The sequence below is a fragment of the Bombina bombina genome, chromosome 3 (assembly GCF_027579735.1).
Source record: "Bombina bombina isolate aBomBom1 chromosome 3, aBomBom1.pri, whole genome shotgun sequence".
Classification (NCBI taxonomy): Eukaryota; Metazoa; Chordata; class Amphibia; order Anura; family Bombinatoridae; genus Bombina; species Bombina bombina.
The window spans coordinates 1036605057-1036623162 of NC_069501.1; the positions used below are offsets into that span (position 1 = coordinate 1036605057).

The 18106-nt window shown below is 37.6% G+C and overlaps 1 protein-coding gene across 1 annotated transcript in view; it reads right to left on the bottom strand.

Moving 5' to 3' along the window:
- The window catches only part of LOC128654361 (E3 ubiquitin-protein ligase TRIM39-like), a 19163-nt gene continuing 1057 nt past the window's right edge, over positions 1-18106 (bottom strand). The window contains 7 exon segments of the mRNA XM_053708244.1: positions 1-219; positions 221-696; positions 799-890; positions 7965-7984; positions 8074-8301; positions 10892-10987; positions 13424-13847. Coding sequence (XP_053564219.1) covers positions 166-219; positions 221-696; positions 799-890; positions 7965-7984; positions 8074-8301; positions 10892-10987; positions 13424-13843 — 1386 coding nt within the window. The 5' untranslated portion in view covers positions 13844-13847 and the 3' untranslated portion in view covers positions 1-165.

The following is an 18106-nucleotide window of genomic DNA, read 5'->3' on the forward strand; positions in this document are numbered from 1 at the left end:
TAGACAGAAATATTTATATCCTGTGGCTGCCAAACAATTCTGGATCCTAATTTTCTGGCCTAGCTTCTAGACTTGGAACACATCTGTAAAAGCACAGTCCTAATGATGAAAGCAATCTTTGGTTAACAGCATTTTCTGACAACACATACATTAAAGGGAAAGGTATCAATGGTTAGAAATCAAGTCTAAGTTCCGTTCCCAATGCACCAACACAAAAAAATGGAAACAGTCTTTCGTGCATTGTCACAGGTGTGAAGGTGAAAAGGTGCTCCATGGAATCTGCATTGTAAAAAGACAAATAACCCTCATCGCAATTCAAAAACACGCCAATTCTCACAGGACGTTCCCGAGGGTTCAAAAGAGAATCAGGATTAGTGAAGGCATAGTAATTATCTGTATACATACCAAGTAGGCCTATTGCCCATATACCACCACTAGGTTCGATTCTAAATGATCCTTTTCTGTTTACAGACTCTTTGGCAACACCAATGCTCCAGTATACCCCACCACCCACTTCTACTTCCCAATAGCGCTTCCCAGATTTGTATCCAGTTATTCCCAAGACACAAGGTTTCACATTAAAACACTCGGGATATGGATTCATATCATTTGGATATTCCTCATATCTGGCGATTTTCCGATTTACAGAAATAAAAAGGTTTGCGTTAGCAGTTTTATGGTTCAGGGTCACGGAAACTGAAGAACAAAGAGAAAAAGGTTAAAATTTAACAATTACAATATTTAAAAAGGGTAAAAAAAACATTGTATATCACACAAAATTTGCTTTATTAATATTACCTGTAAACCTCTTCACGTATTCCCAGGTATTCAAATCCATGGTCCCAACAGAAGTTTTGCGCCTTGGCCCAAAAGACTCAAAACAACAAGCTCTAAAAAGGATGAAAGTATTTTAAATAAATAGGTGTTTAATGGAATCAAGCAGACGATTTAGCATGTTTATCTGAATCTGAGTTACCTCTGTATTTTGGTATTATTTGTGCATCTTGCCCCTTCCCATGAGGGCAACATATAGATTGCACTTTATAGTGCAATAGCTTTAGTCATTCTTTCTGTAAAACTATGGTAAATTAAGCTGTATCTCAAGAAGCTCTGTGCATCTATGGATAGGAGACATCCAAAATGAGTGTGCGAGAAGTAGTAAGTTAAGGCAGAGCTGTGGGAGTTCCCTACTGTCACTCAGCTGTTTTCTGCAGCCTCTCTCTACAGGTTGCTTGTGTAATATTGCTAAGCATGCTGCAGCAGCACATAATGCTCAAAACACAAAAGGAAACCAAGAGAAAAAAAGGGGTCATCTTGATAACAGAAGGTAGTAGTTTTGTTGTTGTTGTTTTTAAAGGGACACTGAACCCAAATTTTTTCTTGCATGATTCAGATAGAGCATGCAATTTTAAGCAACTTTCTAATTTACTCCAATTATCAATTTTTATTCATTCTCTTGTTATCTTTATTTGAAAAGCAAGAAATGAATGCTTACCTGATAAATGTATTTCTTTCCGGACATGGAGAGTCCACAACATCATTCCAATTACTAGTGGGATATTCAACTCCTGGCCAGCAGGAAGAGGCAAAGAGCACCACAGCAAAGCTGTTAAGTGTAACTGCCTTACCCATAACCCCATTCAGCCAAAGGAAATGGAAAATGAAGAAAACACAAGGGTGAAAAGGTGCCTGAGGTTTACAGAAAAAAAATGCCAAATTATGAGAAAGAGGGTGAGGTCGTGGACTCTCCATGTCTGGAAATAAATAAATCAGGTAAGCATACATTTTGATTTCTTTCCTATGAAATGGAGAGTCCACAACGTCATTCCAATTACTAGTGGGAACCAATACCCAAGCTAGAGGACACGGAATGAACAGGGAGGGAGAAAAAGGCAGGAGGACCTAAACAGAAGGCACCACCGCTTGAAGTATCAAATTTGTAGAATTTTGAGAAAAAGTATGCAGAGAAAACCATGTTGCTGCCTTGCAAATCTGTTCCCCAGAAGCTTCATTTTTGAAAGCCCAAGAAGAGGACACAGCCCTAGTGTAATGAGCCCTAATTCTCAACCAGAGCGACAGAGAAGTAGAAGTGGCCTTCTGACCCTTACGCTTTCCAGAGAAAACAACAAACAGGGCAAATGATTGCCGAAAATCTTTGGTAGCTTGGAAGTAAAACTTTAGAGCCCACACAACATCCAAGTTATGCAACAGCCGTTTTCTTTTGAGAAGAAGGATTAGGACAAAAAGGAACAACAATTTCCTGATAAATGTTTTGATCCGATACCACCTTAGGGAGAAACCCCAATTTAGTACGAAGGACCGCCTTATCAGCATGAAAGATAAGGTACGGGGAAATCACACTGCAGAGCAGAAAGCTCAGACACTCTGCGAGCGGAAGAAATAGCAACAAGAAACAAAACCTTCCAGGATAACAATGTCATATCAACAACATGCATCGGCTCAAACAGAGCGTGCTGCAAAACTTTAAGAACTAGGTGAAGGCTCCAAGGAGGAGCAACAGGTTTAAACACAGGCCTGAGTCTAACCAGGGTCTGTACAAAGGCTTGAACATCTGGTAAGTCTGCCAGACATTTGTGCAAAAGGATAACGCAGAAATCTGACTATTTAAAGTACTAACCAATAAAGCCTTATCCTGGGCATCCTGAAGTAAAGACAAAATCCGGGGAATCCTCACCCGGCTCCAGGAGAACCCCTTAGATTCGCACCAATAAAGAAATTTATGCCATATCTTGTGGTAAATCTTGCGAGTAACCGGTTTTCGAGCCTGAATCATAGTTTTAATGACAGCTTCAGAAAAACCACGTCTAGACAGTATTAGGCGTTCAATCTCCAAGCAGTCAGCTTCAGAGAATCTAGGTTTGGATGGAGGAAAGGACCCTGAAGAAGGTCATTCCTCTGAGGTAACCTCCAAGGAGTTAGAGATGACATCCTTACCAGATCAACAAACCAGATCCTGCGAGGCCATGCAGGAGCTATTAGGATCACCGATGCTCTCTCTTGTTTGATATGAGCAATGACTTGTGGAAGGAGAGCAAAACGGAGGAAACAGATAAGCCAGAGAAAACATCTAAGGAACTGCTAGAGCATCTATCAGAACGGCCCAAGGATCTTTTGACCTTGATCCATATTTTGGGACCTTGGCGTTGTGATGGAACGCCATCAGATCCAACTCTGGGACCCCCCACTTGAGGGATATCAAAGAACACTTCCGGATGGAGAGCCCACTCCCCGGGAGGAGAGGTCTGTCTGCTCAGAAAATCTGCCTCCCAGTTGTCCACTCCTGGAATGTGGATGGCAGATAGGAGACAATCGTGGGCTACCGCCCACTGCAAAATGCGAGTCACCTTCTCGGCTAAGGAACTCTTAGTCCCTCCCTGGTGGTTGTTGTAAGCCACTGAGGTGATGTTGTCCGATTGGAATATGATAAACCGGACCAACGACAGTTGAGGCCACACTGATAGAGCATTGAAGATAGCTCTCAACTCCAAGATGTTTATAGAAAGAGAGAATTCTTCCCGAGACCACAGGCAGAGCCTTTAGAGGGCCCCAAACAGCTGCCCAGCTTGACAGGCTGGCGTCCGTAGTCACAATTTCCCAGGAAGTTCTCAGAAAGCAAGTGCCCGAGACAGATGTTCCTGTGACACTCACCACGAGAGAGAGTCTCTTGTTAGAGGGTTCAGATTTATCCTCTGGGATAAATCCGAATGATCTCCGTTCCATTGACGGAGCATACAAAGCTACAGTGGTCGAAGATAGAACCGAGCAAAAAAAACTATGTCCATGGATGCCACCATCAGACCAATCGCCTCCATGCATTGGGCCACAGATGGATAAAAAGGCAGACTGGACAGAAAGGCAGGAAACAAGAATCTTGTCTTTTCTGACCTCTGTCAGAAAAAGCTTCATGGAAAGGGAATCTATTATAGTCCCTAGAAAACACACTTTGGTAGATGGAACAAGAGAAATTTTCTCCAAATTTACCTTCCACCCATGGGAACGTAGAAAAGACAAAAATGTAATGGAGCCCAGCACTATCTGCAAGCGTGTGCACGCCCTAAGGGTCCTGCCAAAAAACCCAAGTAGAAGTCAAAGTCCAAAAAAAGCAGCACCACTGAATAAGCAATTCAAACTTTATTTATTGGGACATCATGAAGACAAAAACACGGTTTCGGTCTGACTTTACAACATGATTAAGGTCAGAAAGACTGAAACGTCGTGTTTATTGTCTTCATGATGTCCCAATAAAGAAAGTTTGAATTCCTAATTCAGTGGTGCTGCTCTTTTTTGGACTTTAACGTAGAAAAGACAACAGCATCTCTGTACGAGATTGGGCTAGTTGAAAAGATGACCCCTGAACCAAGATGTCATCTAGATATGGCACTACAGCAATTCCCTGGGACCTGATCACAACCAAAAGCACCCCAAGAACATATGTGAATATTCTTGGAGCAGTGGCCAGACCAAATGGAAGTGCAACAAATTGGAAGTACTTGTCCAGAAAAGCAAACATCAGATACTGATGGTGTTCCCTGTGAATGGGAACATGAAGGTATGCGTCCATCAGGTCTATGGTCGTCATAAACTGACCTTCCTGAACCAAAGGAAGAATGGAACGAATAGTTTCCATCTTGAAGGACAGAACCCTGAGGAATTTGTTGAGACACTTGAGGTCTAGAATGGGCCAAAAAATTCCCTCTTTTTTGGGAACCACAAATAGATTTGAATAGAATCCTAAACCCTGTTCTGCTAGAGGTACAGGAACAATAACTCCCAGAGAGAATTTTTATTTTACACTGTTTAAGAAGGTCTTCTCCTTTATTTGGTTTGAGGATAGTCTTGAAAGGAGAAATCTGCCCCTTGGAGGGCAAGACTTGAATCCCATTCTGTAACCCTGGGATACTATGTCCACCGCCCAAGGGTCTGGGACATTGCGTATCCAGGCTTGACGAAAAAGAGAAAGCCTGCCCCCCACCTGATCTACACTGGAATCAGGGGCGGAACCTTCATGCTGATTTAGAGTCAGCAGAAGGCTTCTTTTGTTTTCCCTTGTTCCATGGATGGTTGGATTTCCAAGAAGATCTGGGTAGATCCGGTTTAGAAGGGGAGGACTTTTGTCCCTTAAAGTTACGAAAGGAATCAAAATTAGAGGTCTGACAGCCTTAAGGTCTATTTTTATTGTCCTGAGATAGGAAAGATCCCTTTCCACCTGTAATCTCTGAAATGATCTCTGCCAGACCAGGTCCAAACAGCGTATTTCCCTTGTAAGGTAAAGCCAAAAGCTTGGCCTTAGAAGAGACATCGGCTGACTCAGATTTTAACCACAGAGCCCTGTGGGCTAGTACCGTGAAGCTAGACATCTTAGCTCCCAGACTAATTATCTGCATATTGGCATTACATATAAAGGTATTGGCCAGTTTGAGAGCTTTGATCCTATATTGGATCTCCTCTACTGTAGTTTCCTGTGTCATATCAGACAATGCACAGCACCAATAAGATGCAGCTCCCGCAACCGTAGCAATACTCGCTGCTGGTTGCCACTGTAACCCTTGATGGATATACATCTTTTTAAGCAAGCCTCTAGCTTCTTGTCCATTGGGTCCTTAAAAGAGCAACTATCCTCTACAGGAATGGTAGTTCTCTTGGCAAGAGTAGAAATAGCCCCTTCTACTTTATGGACCATGCACCAAGAGTCACAAATAGAGTCAGTAACAGGAAACATCTTCTTAAAAACAGGGGAAGGGCAAAAAGGAACCCCTGGCTTATCACATTCCTGAGCAATAATTTCAGACATCTTCCTTGGAACAGGAAAAACCTATTCAGAAGATGGGGAATCATAGACTCTATCCAATTTAGAAGACTTTGTGGGGTTGACAGCAACTGAAGGTTCAGAGTCGTATAAAGTAGCTAGGACCTCCTTCAATAGCAACCGGAGATGTTCAAGCTTAAATCTAAAATGAACCTCTTCAGATTCTGAAGATTTCTCTGCTAAAGTGTCAGTCTGAGATCTCACCTTCAGAAGCTACTGAAGTATTATCCTCATAAGACATCTGAGCAAGAGTGGCTAATGCAGTCCTAGAGTCAGAAGCCTTAGTATCAGGCATATGTTTAGATTTTCTATTATGCTTACCCAATTACAAAGCCGCAGTTACAACAGAAGAAACCAAAGCGGAAAAATCCCCAGGTAAATAAACACCCCCAGGTGGATGAGAGGACACTGAAGGTAAAGTATGAGAAACAACTAAGGCTTGGGACGTCTGAGGAGAAAGCGGAGGCATGTCACGCACAGCAGAATCCTGAGAGACGCTTGGCTCAGAAGGGAGAATTTTTTCTTTGCATTTTAAAGTTTTTGCTAAACAGGATGAACAAAACTGCATAGGTAGGACAAACTGGTTATCTAAGTAAACATCGATCCATAGAGATAGATTGATCCTGATCTGTATCCATTGTCTAGAAAACGGTCCCTCAAGCAATGTACAAATATAGAAATTTTAATGCAAAATAAAAACTTTAATTCTTCAAAAAGGAAGATAAATATTAAATACTACAATCAATTTAAGATTAAACTTTAAAAAACTGCCTCAGATGCCTGAGGCTCCTACCAGCCAGAAAAAATGTCCCACTAGTAAGAGAAACTCTCTAGAAGTGATATCCTCTCTGGAGATCCAAATAGCTGATTAACAGAAGCCGATTCTGACAATTTCCAAGCAGAGTCAAAAGACGGATGCACTCTCACTATAACCGCTCCGTAAAAGTGGAAGTGCGGTCTACACATGATCAGGTATAAGAAAATAAACTGCAACACAGAAATTTACTCCGCTCTAAAAAGAGCGCGAAAAAACAGCAGTTTAAAAAACGGCTAAAGTATTAAGACCGTTAAACTGATACAGGATATCCGGTAGTCCAATAATGTAAAAAAAAATTTAATGTAAGACTCTGACCTAGAAGCGTAAATAGGTAACCAATAAAGAAACTCCTTTACTGTTAACCCCTAAACTCCCTTGCCAAGTGAAACTCCTCATATGAACTGAACTAATACTAATAAAAATACCCAAGTACCATGTCCTTAATAATACTCATTAATTAAGGAGTCATAAGTCCCAAATGAAGTATCTGAAAAGAGGATTAACCTCCTAAGTGCTACTAACCTTCTGTACCTAGAAGGCAAAATCACTTACCTTAGATGCAATTACATGATAGATGCTAATCCTTAGGTGTGGCAGGCGCTTCACTCCCTGTCATAGACTTGTAGAAAAAGAAAGAAGAAAGTAACTAACTCAGGCTTTCTGCAAAGGGGTAGCAAAGTGTTAAAAGTGAAGCAAAGACTTTCTCACCGCCTTTTAACTGCTAAAACCCACCACTACTCTTACTCAAAAGATTGACATGGACACATCTAGACCCCAGTCCTTGCTTGCAGGGAAAAGTACCCATAAAAGCATTAAAATCAACTTTGCACAACCTCCATTGACAGAGGCAAAGAGAATGACTGGGGGTTATGGGTAAAGCAGTTACACTTACAGCTTTGATGGCGTGCTCTTTGCCTCCTCCTGCTGGCCAGGAGTTGAATATCCCACTAGTAATTGGAATGGCGTTGTGGACTCTCCATGTCATAGGAAAGAAAATAAATCTCTCTCCAACTCCCACATTATTTCTTTGTAAAACATCAGCAGAATTAATTGTTATCAAGAGGATGCAAAGAAAACAAAAATAAATCACATACCAAGCAGAACTTGCTTTTTTTTTTTTCCTTAAAACCCCCCCAAAACAGCCCTTTGTATCATTGTCTGGAATCCAGATAGCCTATGAGTCTGAGATGACTGGGCTTACTTAATCTAAACCACTGGTTTTCAAACCTGTCCTCAGACCTCCCCAACAGCTTATATTTTCAGAATTACCTTGGATGAGAGCAGCTAAAATTACCATGTTTACTAATAAGCTGATTTTACCTGCTCGTGTTTTTCTGTTCCTGTGGAAAAGAAGAAAAAATGCTAAGAAAAAAATCATCACAATGGTGTAACAATAGTTAAGTAGCCATATCGATAGTAGATTTTTCACCTGTGTTTGACAGGGTGATGGCACACATTTTTTTTCAATATCGGCAATCAGTCCCTGGAGAAAGGACAGTTTTTCATTCAGCTTGGCCAATTTAGAATTCGTTCTCTGTGTGATTGTTTTCTCTAACTCTTCCAAGCGGATAGTGAGCATTCGCTCATGATCTGCCAAAAGCTGTCGTAGCACCGCTAATTCAGAGGTCAACAGTTTACGTTTTTGTCCAACTTCATTCTGAAAAAGAGATTTACATGTTTTTGTATTTTAATACTCCTAGTGTAGCAGTGCTGAGTAACAGGCCATCTTATAACCAGGGGACCTATTAAGCTCTGTTACTTTAAGTAGCCTCAGCGTGAAATAACATTTTGTCTGCTTAACAGTAGTAAAGGCACATGAAAAATAGAAAAAAAAGTTTTCAAACTACCTTTATTATCAAATTTGCTTCATTCACATCTTATTCTTTGTTGAAGAGATATCTAGGTAGGTAGCGTGCACATGTCTGGAGCACTACATGGCAGGAAAAAGTGCTGCCATTTAGTGCTCTTGCTAATGTATAACAGTCTTGCAAAACTACTGCAAACAAGTGCGCTCTACCCACCTCATTATAGAAGTAAATTGGAAAGTAATTTAAAATTGTATGTTCTATCTGAATCTTGAAATAATAATAATTTGGAGGGTTTATGTCCCTTTAATCATTCAGGAGAATTTTGGACAGCTTTTAATTGTTTAAACACCTGGAGTGCATTATCAGCCAAAAATATAATAATTTAGATATTGTATACCTTTTTTTCTTTAGTATGTTGTATTGCCTAATAAAATGTATACCTTAATACATATGCTAAAAGCAATAATTAAACTCTTTGCTTTTCTTAATAGGTATAATAGTTTATTCACAAAAGAAAAGAACAATCTTAAACAATAAATGTATAATAACAACTTGTTTATATAAAAGTAAAATAAATCACTACATCATCAGATAGTGCATCATATATGTCCCACTTTGGCTGGGGATTCCCGCTTACTTCAGCCCGAACGATATAGAAGATCTGGGAGTTTCAGATTTATATACAAACGACACGTCTGACCTTGGATTGAGAAGTCCAGTGAGAGAAAGTCCCAGATCCTTTATATACACTTAATAATAGTTCTTACATTAGTTTTTGCAAAAAAAAAAAGGTTATGAAACTGTCTATGTGTCTCTTATTCCTGTCAAGATGTATCCGGTCCAACAAATGTCTCAACCAAGGATGAGTCATTTGTTCTTGTTCTTTTAGAATACATATTGTTTTGTTCAGCATTTTTTCATTTAAAACAAGTTATATATAAGCTTCAAGTCTATGCCATGTCAGCAACTCAGGATTTCTTTGTCTATATAGATTCATATAGGCCAAGAAGACTGGTTCACATTCATCACACTCTATATGGCCTGCCATATCACATTTGTATCACATATGTCCCTACATTTATTAGCGCTTGTGGTGCTTACCAGTGCCGTAACTTTCAAGGTTTTATGGCACTTGTGCCTAGGCAAAAGAGCAATCCCCATGCTTAAATTTTAACACCATGTAGATTGGGATACATTGTATTTATAGTTATTGGCAAAAATACCTATGTGTTATAAAATTACCACAGGCTTGTGCATCATGTGACAAGCTGCCCTCAAGAAAACCTAGGTTAAAATATAGTGATGTACCCAAAACCCCAAAGGTGGGTTTGAAACAATTTTTAAAGAGGGGAATTTACTTTTTCTAAAGTAAATAAATATGAAATTTATATCACACATACTAATTACATGTGTTAGTATTGTAGAATATGCTTTTTTTTTTACCAAATCTACAGGGTGTTTAATGTCCCTTTCGATGGGTTTTAAATGTGCACTGGCTTTCATAGAAGTGTTGTCACTTGAATCAACAGAAACTTCAGCTACGTTTAACACCTAGTAAAAGCTTGTACCTAGCACTTGTAGACCAAAGAATAATTATAAGACAATGATTAGTGAAGTAATATATTTTCTAGCCTAAACCAAAATACACATTTCAGGCAAGTCCTTATTCAAATGTCAAAATAATGAACACATTGCACAATCTTGCCTAATGAAATAAGTGACCAAAAAAATAAAAAAGTGACAGTACGTAGTCACTCAAGTGATGAAAAAAAGTCTGAAAGTGAAGGAAATTATTTAATTTTTTAGGAGAGAATGAGTGACAGTATGAGAAAGAAAGGAAGGAGGGTATGAGAAAAAAAGTGTTAGAGTGAATGCAAGTAACAGGGTGTGTGAGATCAATTATATGAAGTAGAAATAACTCACAGTCCAGCAACAGTATGTGTGCACGTACACCAGGGACGCTTCTAATAACTCCACAATCCACTGGTGATATAACTCTTTTAGAAGTAGCTACAGCAGCAACGTTTCAATATGTCTCCCTTAATCATGCTGCTGTTTCTCATTCTGTCTGATATATGCTGCTTGTATAAAGAGTGCGGTCACCAATGGATTTTTTGGAGCGATTATATATGGAGACAGTTTTTGATTTCTCAAGGAGGAGAGATTAAAACATATTTTAACAGGTTTTTCTATAAAATAACTGAAAACTTAATTATTTTGGGGTTATTTATAAAGTATTGGGTGGCATTCAGTTACATATTTAATATTTATCTTCAAAGAAAATGAAATTCTTTGATAATCTTTTGAACTGGAAAAAATGATTTGATCATTTTTAATCGAAATACAACTAACCCAATTAGACTGCTTTATATGGTTTATTGATCTGCAATAAATGTTTCTGCCGATCTTATTAGGGGCACAAATTTACATTAGCCATACCTGAAGCATCTGAGCTTTTTTCTGTTCCTCAGTTTTGCTATTAAGAATATCTTCAACCTCCTTTTTTAATTTTTTAAGACGATCCTTCAGCTGAAGCTACAAAACAAATAAAAGATATTATAATTGTAATAAATTGTTTTAGGACATTAAGACAATCAAAGTGTGACCCTAAAAGAAAGAACTGGGCAGGAATGAAAGCATTGGTAGAGAATAAGATACAGTAAGCACTGAAGAGCAAAATACATGTAAAACGGTAATTTTAAAAGAATAAAGCATTTTGCAATTCCAGTACATATATACATACACACAAAATGTTACTTGCCACTTCTGATTCCCTCCATTGCCTGCCCACACCCTCTTTGATTATGTTTAGCCATTTTGAAACACCTTATTGCGCCGTCATTTTTAATATTTTTTTTATTTTAAACCTTAAACACATTAAATCCTTTTAATACAATTATTAAAAAAAATACATTCATTTGCTGGCCATTTGGCACAGTGTATAGACAGCATTTATGTCCCTCTCAAATGATACAAATTGTTTAAACCAGGGTATGTTCAATCTTAGGCAGCAGGAACATGAATTAAAAACGATTCAGTGCCCAATTTGCCTTTTTTTAATTTTGCATGGGCAGCAACCTGGACAACTAACCATGGGTGGCCTTTAGCTTGATAAAGGGGACAGTCATTTGAAATAGTTTAGTTTGCCTGCTGAAGCTGCCACCTATACTGATTGTGTTAATAATGCAATATTCACTATAGAAAAGCTATGTAATCAGAAATGGTGCAGTGGGGGTTGAAAAAAAGAGTCCAACCCATTTACAAAATTGTCCCTGAAGTTATTTTGAATACAAATAAATTATTAGCTGCCCTAAATCATGAAAGGAAATCATGTCCCTTGAATTGCTACTGACGACCAATCACCCTTCTCTATTTACACATGTTCCACCATCCCCTCATTTTGTATTGCCCCTAGACAGCTAGACTGGGCACTACTTACCCCGCATAAGCCACGCTCCTGCTGACGACACAACATTTGCTCACCGTCTTTCACTACTCACCACAGTTCAATTTTTACTCGCCCAGGGCGAGCCACACACACAAGCATATATATTTATATTATTTTACCAGTGATGTTAATAATAAATTAATCAACTATGTCTTTTGTGTGTTGCCACTTACTATATTTACACATTATCTTCAGTGTTTATTCTTTAGGTACCCATACCTTTTTTCAGCAGACTAAACACTAATAACTTTAGATTGTAGAAATACCTATGAGAAAATGCATTCATATGAAATTGTGAACACCAACATGGCAGTTATTATTTCAATCTTATACTATACGGTTTCACAGTTAATAGAAGTTCATCCCCAAGACTTCAAAATTTTGGATTCTATAAAAATGACTACATAGATAATTAAAAGAAAAAATTTATTATTCTTTGTCCCTTTATATCATTTTGCAGTTTTTGCACGAAACCAATAAGAATAAAAAATAGTGCACCATCACAATACTAGATAGATTTTAAAACAAAAAAAATACACAAAAACATGTATTAGAGCAATGAAGTCTAAAGTAACTAGTGGAAATGTGAAAAAAAACAAAAAACATTCTTATAGGCAATGCCCACAAATATTTGGTGCGTTCTTCTTAATAGAGTTCTAATTGTGTCCCTTCTAATCATATATATGTAGCAGTGACAGTATTAAAAAGGGACAGTCAAGTCAAAATTAAACTTTCATGATTCAGATAGAGCATGCAATTTTAAGCAACTTTCTAATTTAATCCTATTATTTTTTCTTGGTTCTCTTGGTATCTTTATTTGAATGTTAGCTTAGGAGCCAGCTCATTTTTGGTTCAGCACCTGGATAGCGCTTGCTGATTGGTGGCTACATTTAGACACCAATCAGAAAGTGCTACCCAGGTGCTGAACCAAAAATGGGCCGGTTCCTATGCTTACATTCCTGCTTTTTCAAATAAAGAAAATTTGATACTAGGAGTAAATTAGAAAGTTGCTTAAAATTGCCCGCTCTATCCGAATCATGGAAGTTTAATTTTAACTAGACTATTCGTTTGAGAAGTCAGCAAGGTGCTTTTCAGATTCTAAGAATTTGAAAATCCTCAATTTGACAAAAACATGTTTAAAAACAGTACTGTTATAACTCCCACTGGTTATGGATAATATACAAAGTCAAAACTTAGTCATTGAATATTTATATATAAAATAACAGTGTGTATGAAAATATATATTTACAAAGTTACACAATGCAAACCTATTACTTTACCAGCACAGTATTCTGTCCTATAGGTTGCGGGAGAAATAAAATGTGCATCCACTGAATGGTCCATTGCCTTCCATTTCTGATAAAATAGCTTTATCGTTATTATAGTGTTCTGAGCTATTGTGGATTTGCTTTTGATTTATTTAAACTTTAGTAGTGAAAAATCTTTCCTACAATGCACAGAAAGCAGACAGATTTGTAGACTAACAGATATGGACTTCAGAATGTATATATTTCTCCTCTTACCTTAAATTCTGCTGTTGATTCATCAAGTGGTATTACAGAATGTGTTTTATGATCAATGGACTCTCTACATATCACACAAATTTCTTCATTATCCAACTGGCAGTAAAGCTTAATTGGTTCTTGGTGCTTCTGACACAACGCATTAGTGTTGTCATCTGGTTTAGTTGCACTTATATTATTTACTATTTCTACCACATTCTCCACCAGACGGTTTGGTCTTAAAAATTTCCACCGGGATATGTTCCTGCACTGTGGGCATGAAAAGTTACAATGGATTCCTCTCCATGTGTGGGATATGCAGTGCCGACAAAAACTGTGCCCACATTCAATAGAGACAGGATCTTTGAAGTGGTCCAGGCAAATAGGGCATGTCAACTCTTCTTGTAAACCATCAATAAAATTTGGTTTTGCTACGGCCATTTCTCTAAAAGAAAATACATAGAGTGAGTGTAAAGGAATAAATACATATAGATGTGCTATAAATATCTATAGAAAATGTTAAAAGATGCATTTCTTATAGAATAGAAACAGGATTTACAAAAAAAAGGATTTAAAATAGACTGAGATTGCAGTATAAATGTTTAATTGTAATAACAAATATCTGCAATGTACTTTCATCATTTATTTTGTCCTTTTTTTCTTATAATTTAATTCTGAAAAACCTTGGCTTTCCAGAAGTGCAAACTGAAGATTTTAACATTGGATTATTTCACAGTCTTTGGCTGCACACTCTATGGACCCATAACTGTCCCAAATTGGCCTCAGAAGAGAAGGAAACCTAAGTTACAACATGGAAGCACCCATTGCTTTATGGACACTACAACTTTACACTCCCCCCCCCCCCCCCCCTAAACTAAAACAATAAAAAAAAAAAAAAAAAAAACACTGTATATTATTCTCAGGCTAATCTTTGCTTTGAATACTTCATTATATAATTTATTAAGTGTTTAATTTCACTAATATTCAATTAACAAAACAAAAGTTATACAGACTTTCCAATTTACTTCCATTATCAAATTTTGCAGTCTTTTTATATGCACACCTTCTGAGGCACCAGCTCCTACTGAGCATGTGCACAAGGAGACAGTGTATACATATAATAGTCTGATTGGCTAATGGCGGTCACATGATACAGAGGCCTGGCAAATATGGGGGGGTGGGGAACTGTCAGAAAAAAAAAAATCTACTGTTTATTTGAAATTCAGAGTAAGTGTGTTTGCATTGTCTTTTTATTATGCACTTGTTAATGATGTAATTGATTCAACTGTATTTAACCCCTTCGCTACCGGGAATTTCAAAGAAAAACTTGCCAACATTTTTAGCATTTTAGCTATCGTTCCATTTAAACAGAAATAAACCCTTTGTTTTTTTTTTGTGTTTTTTTTATTTATTTAACTATGAAAAATATATATATATATATTTAAAGTAGACAACCCAAGGTTTTGATTCAGGCCCATTTTGGTATATTTGATGTCACTATTTTGCTGCCAAATATGATCATATTAAAAAAAAAAGTTAACTTTTTTAAAAAAAAACTTTGGATTTCCAAAGAAATTTACATACTGCAGTCATAAAACAAATGGTTGTAGAAGCATCTCTGGTAATCCCTTTGTTGATAAATAAGGCATTTATGGGTTTACAATTGTTTAGTGGCAATTAGAAGGCTGCTAATTGCAGCTTCACAACACACTTCTGAAATTCCGGGTAGTGAATGGGTTAATAAGGTAGATTGTAAGGTTATTTGCTCTAGTGTGCAGGGATTACCCTCCCACCTGACACCTCTGACCCCCTTATCCCTGCCAAAGCTCTCCTCCCACTGGTCACTACCATCTTAGGTACTGGCAGACAGTCTGCCAGATGGAGTTTATGGATTTTATTTATTTTACATTTCTGTAGTATAGGGAACCCTTCTTACCCACCAACCTGCCTGATTCCCCAGAAAACAGCTTTCTGGCCCTTCCCCTCCCACTACTACCCTCCATCTTTGTTACTGGTAGCTAGTCTGCTAGTAAATAAGTTTTACTTTATATTTATTTATTTTTTCCTGTAGTTTAGGGGACCCCCCTACAAAATAATTTCTTTTTCTGCAGTGTAGGGTCCCCCTGCCCATCTTTTCCATAGTGTAGGGACCCATCCCTCCCTTCAAAATAATTATATAAATGTAGGGATCCCCGCCCCATCTTCATCCTCCGCTGGGCTGATCCACCCACCTCCCTCACACCACTCCCCTTCAGTACCAAAGATGATCTGTAATAATAAGCGATAAGTAAGGGAGCATGATCATACCATATGAAGGCAGAAGCCTTATGCCCACAGCAGCAGTCTCCGAAGTCTAAGCCAACAGCTGGGACAACCATATGCACCACAGTGTTGGACGTAGGTATCAAGTCAACACAGTATGCTGGGCAAAGTAATGTGTGACATAGTACCTAAGTCCTTACAGCGCAGGAAGTTAATGGTCCTTAAGAAGCAGTGGTTGTATGGCTGCTACTTCTTAATGTGTCCACAACCTCAAAGGTTGTAAAGTCAGGAAACCCAGGTTAATTTGTCTGGGAGAGCCGAGAAGCCCTGCTGCGCAAGAGCAATAATTAAATGCCGGTAGCCTATGCTGCTCCAGAGGCCCCTAAGGCATGTGGACAGGTTACCTCTATGAGAAACTTGTCTGCACAAAGATTAATAAATAGGGCCTATGTGTTAAACACAAAGGTAAAGTACTGTTTGGGACCTGCAGTGTACTGCAGCTTCCAAGCAGTACTTTGTGTGTTTAACTCTATATAGGGAAGTAACTAGCATTAAAGAGTTGCAAGTGTTAAAGTTATATGAATAAGAGCATTTTCTTTTTTGAATGGATAGTCTACACTAAAATTATTATTGTTTGAAAAAATATAGATAATACCTTTACTACCCATTCACCAGCTTTGTACAACCAACTGAAATATTAATATACTTTATAACATTTAAACCTCTACATTTCTGCCTGTTTCTAAGCCACTATAGACAGACTCTTAATCACATGCGTTTTTTATTTGCTTTTCATAACAGGAGACTGCTAGTTCATGTGGGCCGTATAGATAGCATTGTGTTAACGCCTGAGGAGTTATTTAAGATTTAACACAACACAATGCTAAATGCAAGTCAATAGATAATAAAGTTGTGTGATCAGGGGCCTGTCAGAAGATGCTTAGATACAAGGTAATCAGAGGCAAAAAGTATATTAATATAACTGTGTTGGTTATGCAAAACTAGGGAATGGGTAATAAAGGGATTACCTATCTTTTAAAACAATATAAATTATAATGTAGAACGGCCCTGTAAATGTTCCAGACTGCAGAGAATATCTGTAATACAGGATAAACTTTATTTGCTAGCCAGCTAATGGAATTATCCTCTTTCACCAGCATATTTTCACAATCACCTCTTATAGTAAAATAACAAGTATATCACGCACAGAGCTCAGTCCAATTATTAGTTAGAAAAAGTAACTTGAGCAATAAAACACTTACATTTGTTATAAAGGGATTCACTTGTACAAATACAATGAATGACAAAATATTTTGCATTATTATACACTTCCAGCACTACAATATCCCTATGTAGTGCATTCAGTTATATTTTCATACAGAAAATATTTGCTACACTTAAAACTAAAACACAAAACAAGCTATAATTACTTCAAAGTAGCATTTATAAAGTCCAGCTCATTGACAAGAATTGGGGAAAGGGTTAATAAACCCAAAAGCTCTGCAGAGCAAATATTTTAGTAGAGTCTCTTCTCTCAACACATGTATGTGACAAGATCAAAACAGGATGAAAGAGATAAAGTGTGTGTTTATAGACACTGTACTGATACAGTTGGTGTGTGTGTGTTCGAGAACAAAAAAAACAACTTTATCTTTTTTTTTTTTCTCTCCAAATTTACATATGGCATTTTATATATTTAGAATGTTATGAAGCACACAGCTATTTATGTATGCCAGTGCTGTCCGTATTTGTAGCAGCCTGAGCACATAGTTTAGTTTGTAAAGTAACCAGCAGCAAATGATGTGCATGTTTGCTGAATGTTTTACTGGTACTTTAAAAAAAAAAAAGAAAAAAAAAAAAGCGTGTTTTAACCTTAACAAACAGAGCTCTCATAACAAAAGTACTTAGGCTGCAACAACTACAGGCAGTCCTTGCATGCGCACACACATTATATATATATATATATATATATATATATATATATATATATATATAAAGAAAACAAACAAAAACAAACTAACTACTTGCTTGTTTGTGGCTCCTGCAGCATTAAAGGGACAGTAAACACCAAAAATGTTCTTATTTAAAAAGATAGATAATCCCTTTATTAACCATTCCACATTTTTGCACAGTTATATTAATATACTTTTTACCTCTGTGATTACCTTGTATCTAAACCTCTGCAGACAGCCTCCTTATCTAAGTGCTTTTGACAGACATGCAGTGTAGTCAATCAGTGAAGATTCTTAAATAACTTCACAGGAGTGAGCACAACGTTATCTATATGATACACATGAACTAACACTGTCTAACTGTGAAAAACTTTCAAAATGCTCTGAGCTAAGAGGCGGTTTTCAACGGTTTAGAAATCAGTTTGAGCCTGGCTAGGTTTAGCTTTTCAAAAGTCCCACCAAGGGAACAAAGCAAATTTGATGATAAAAG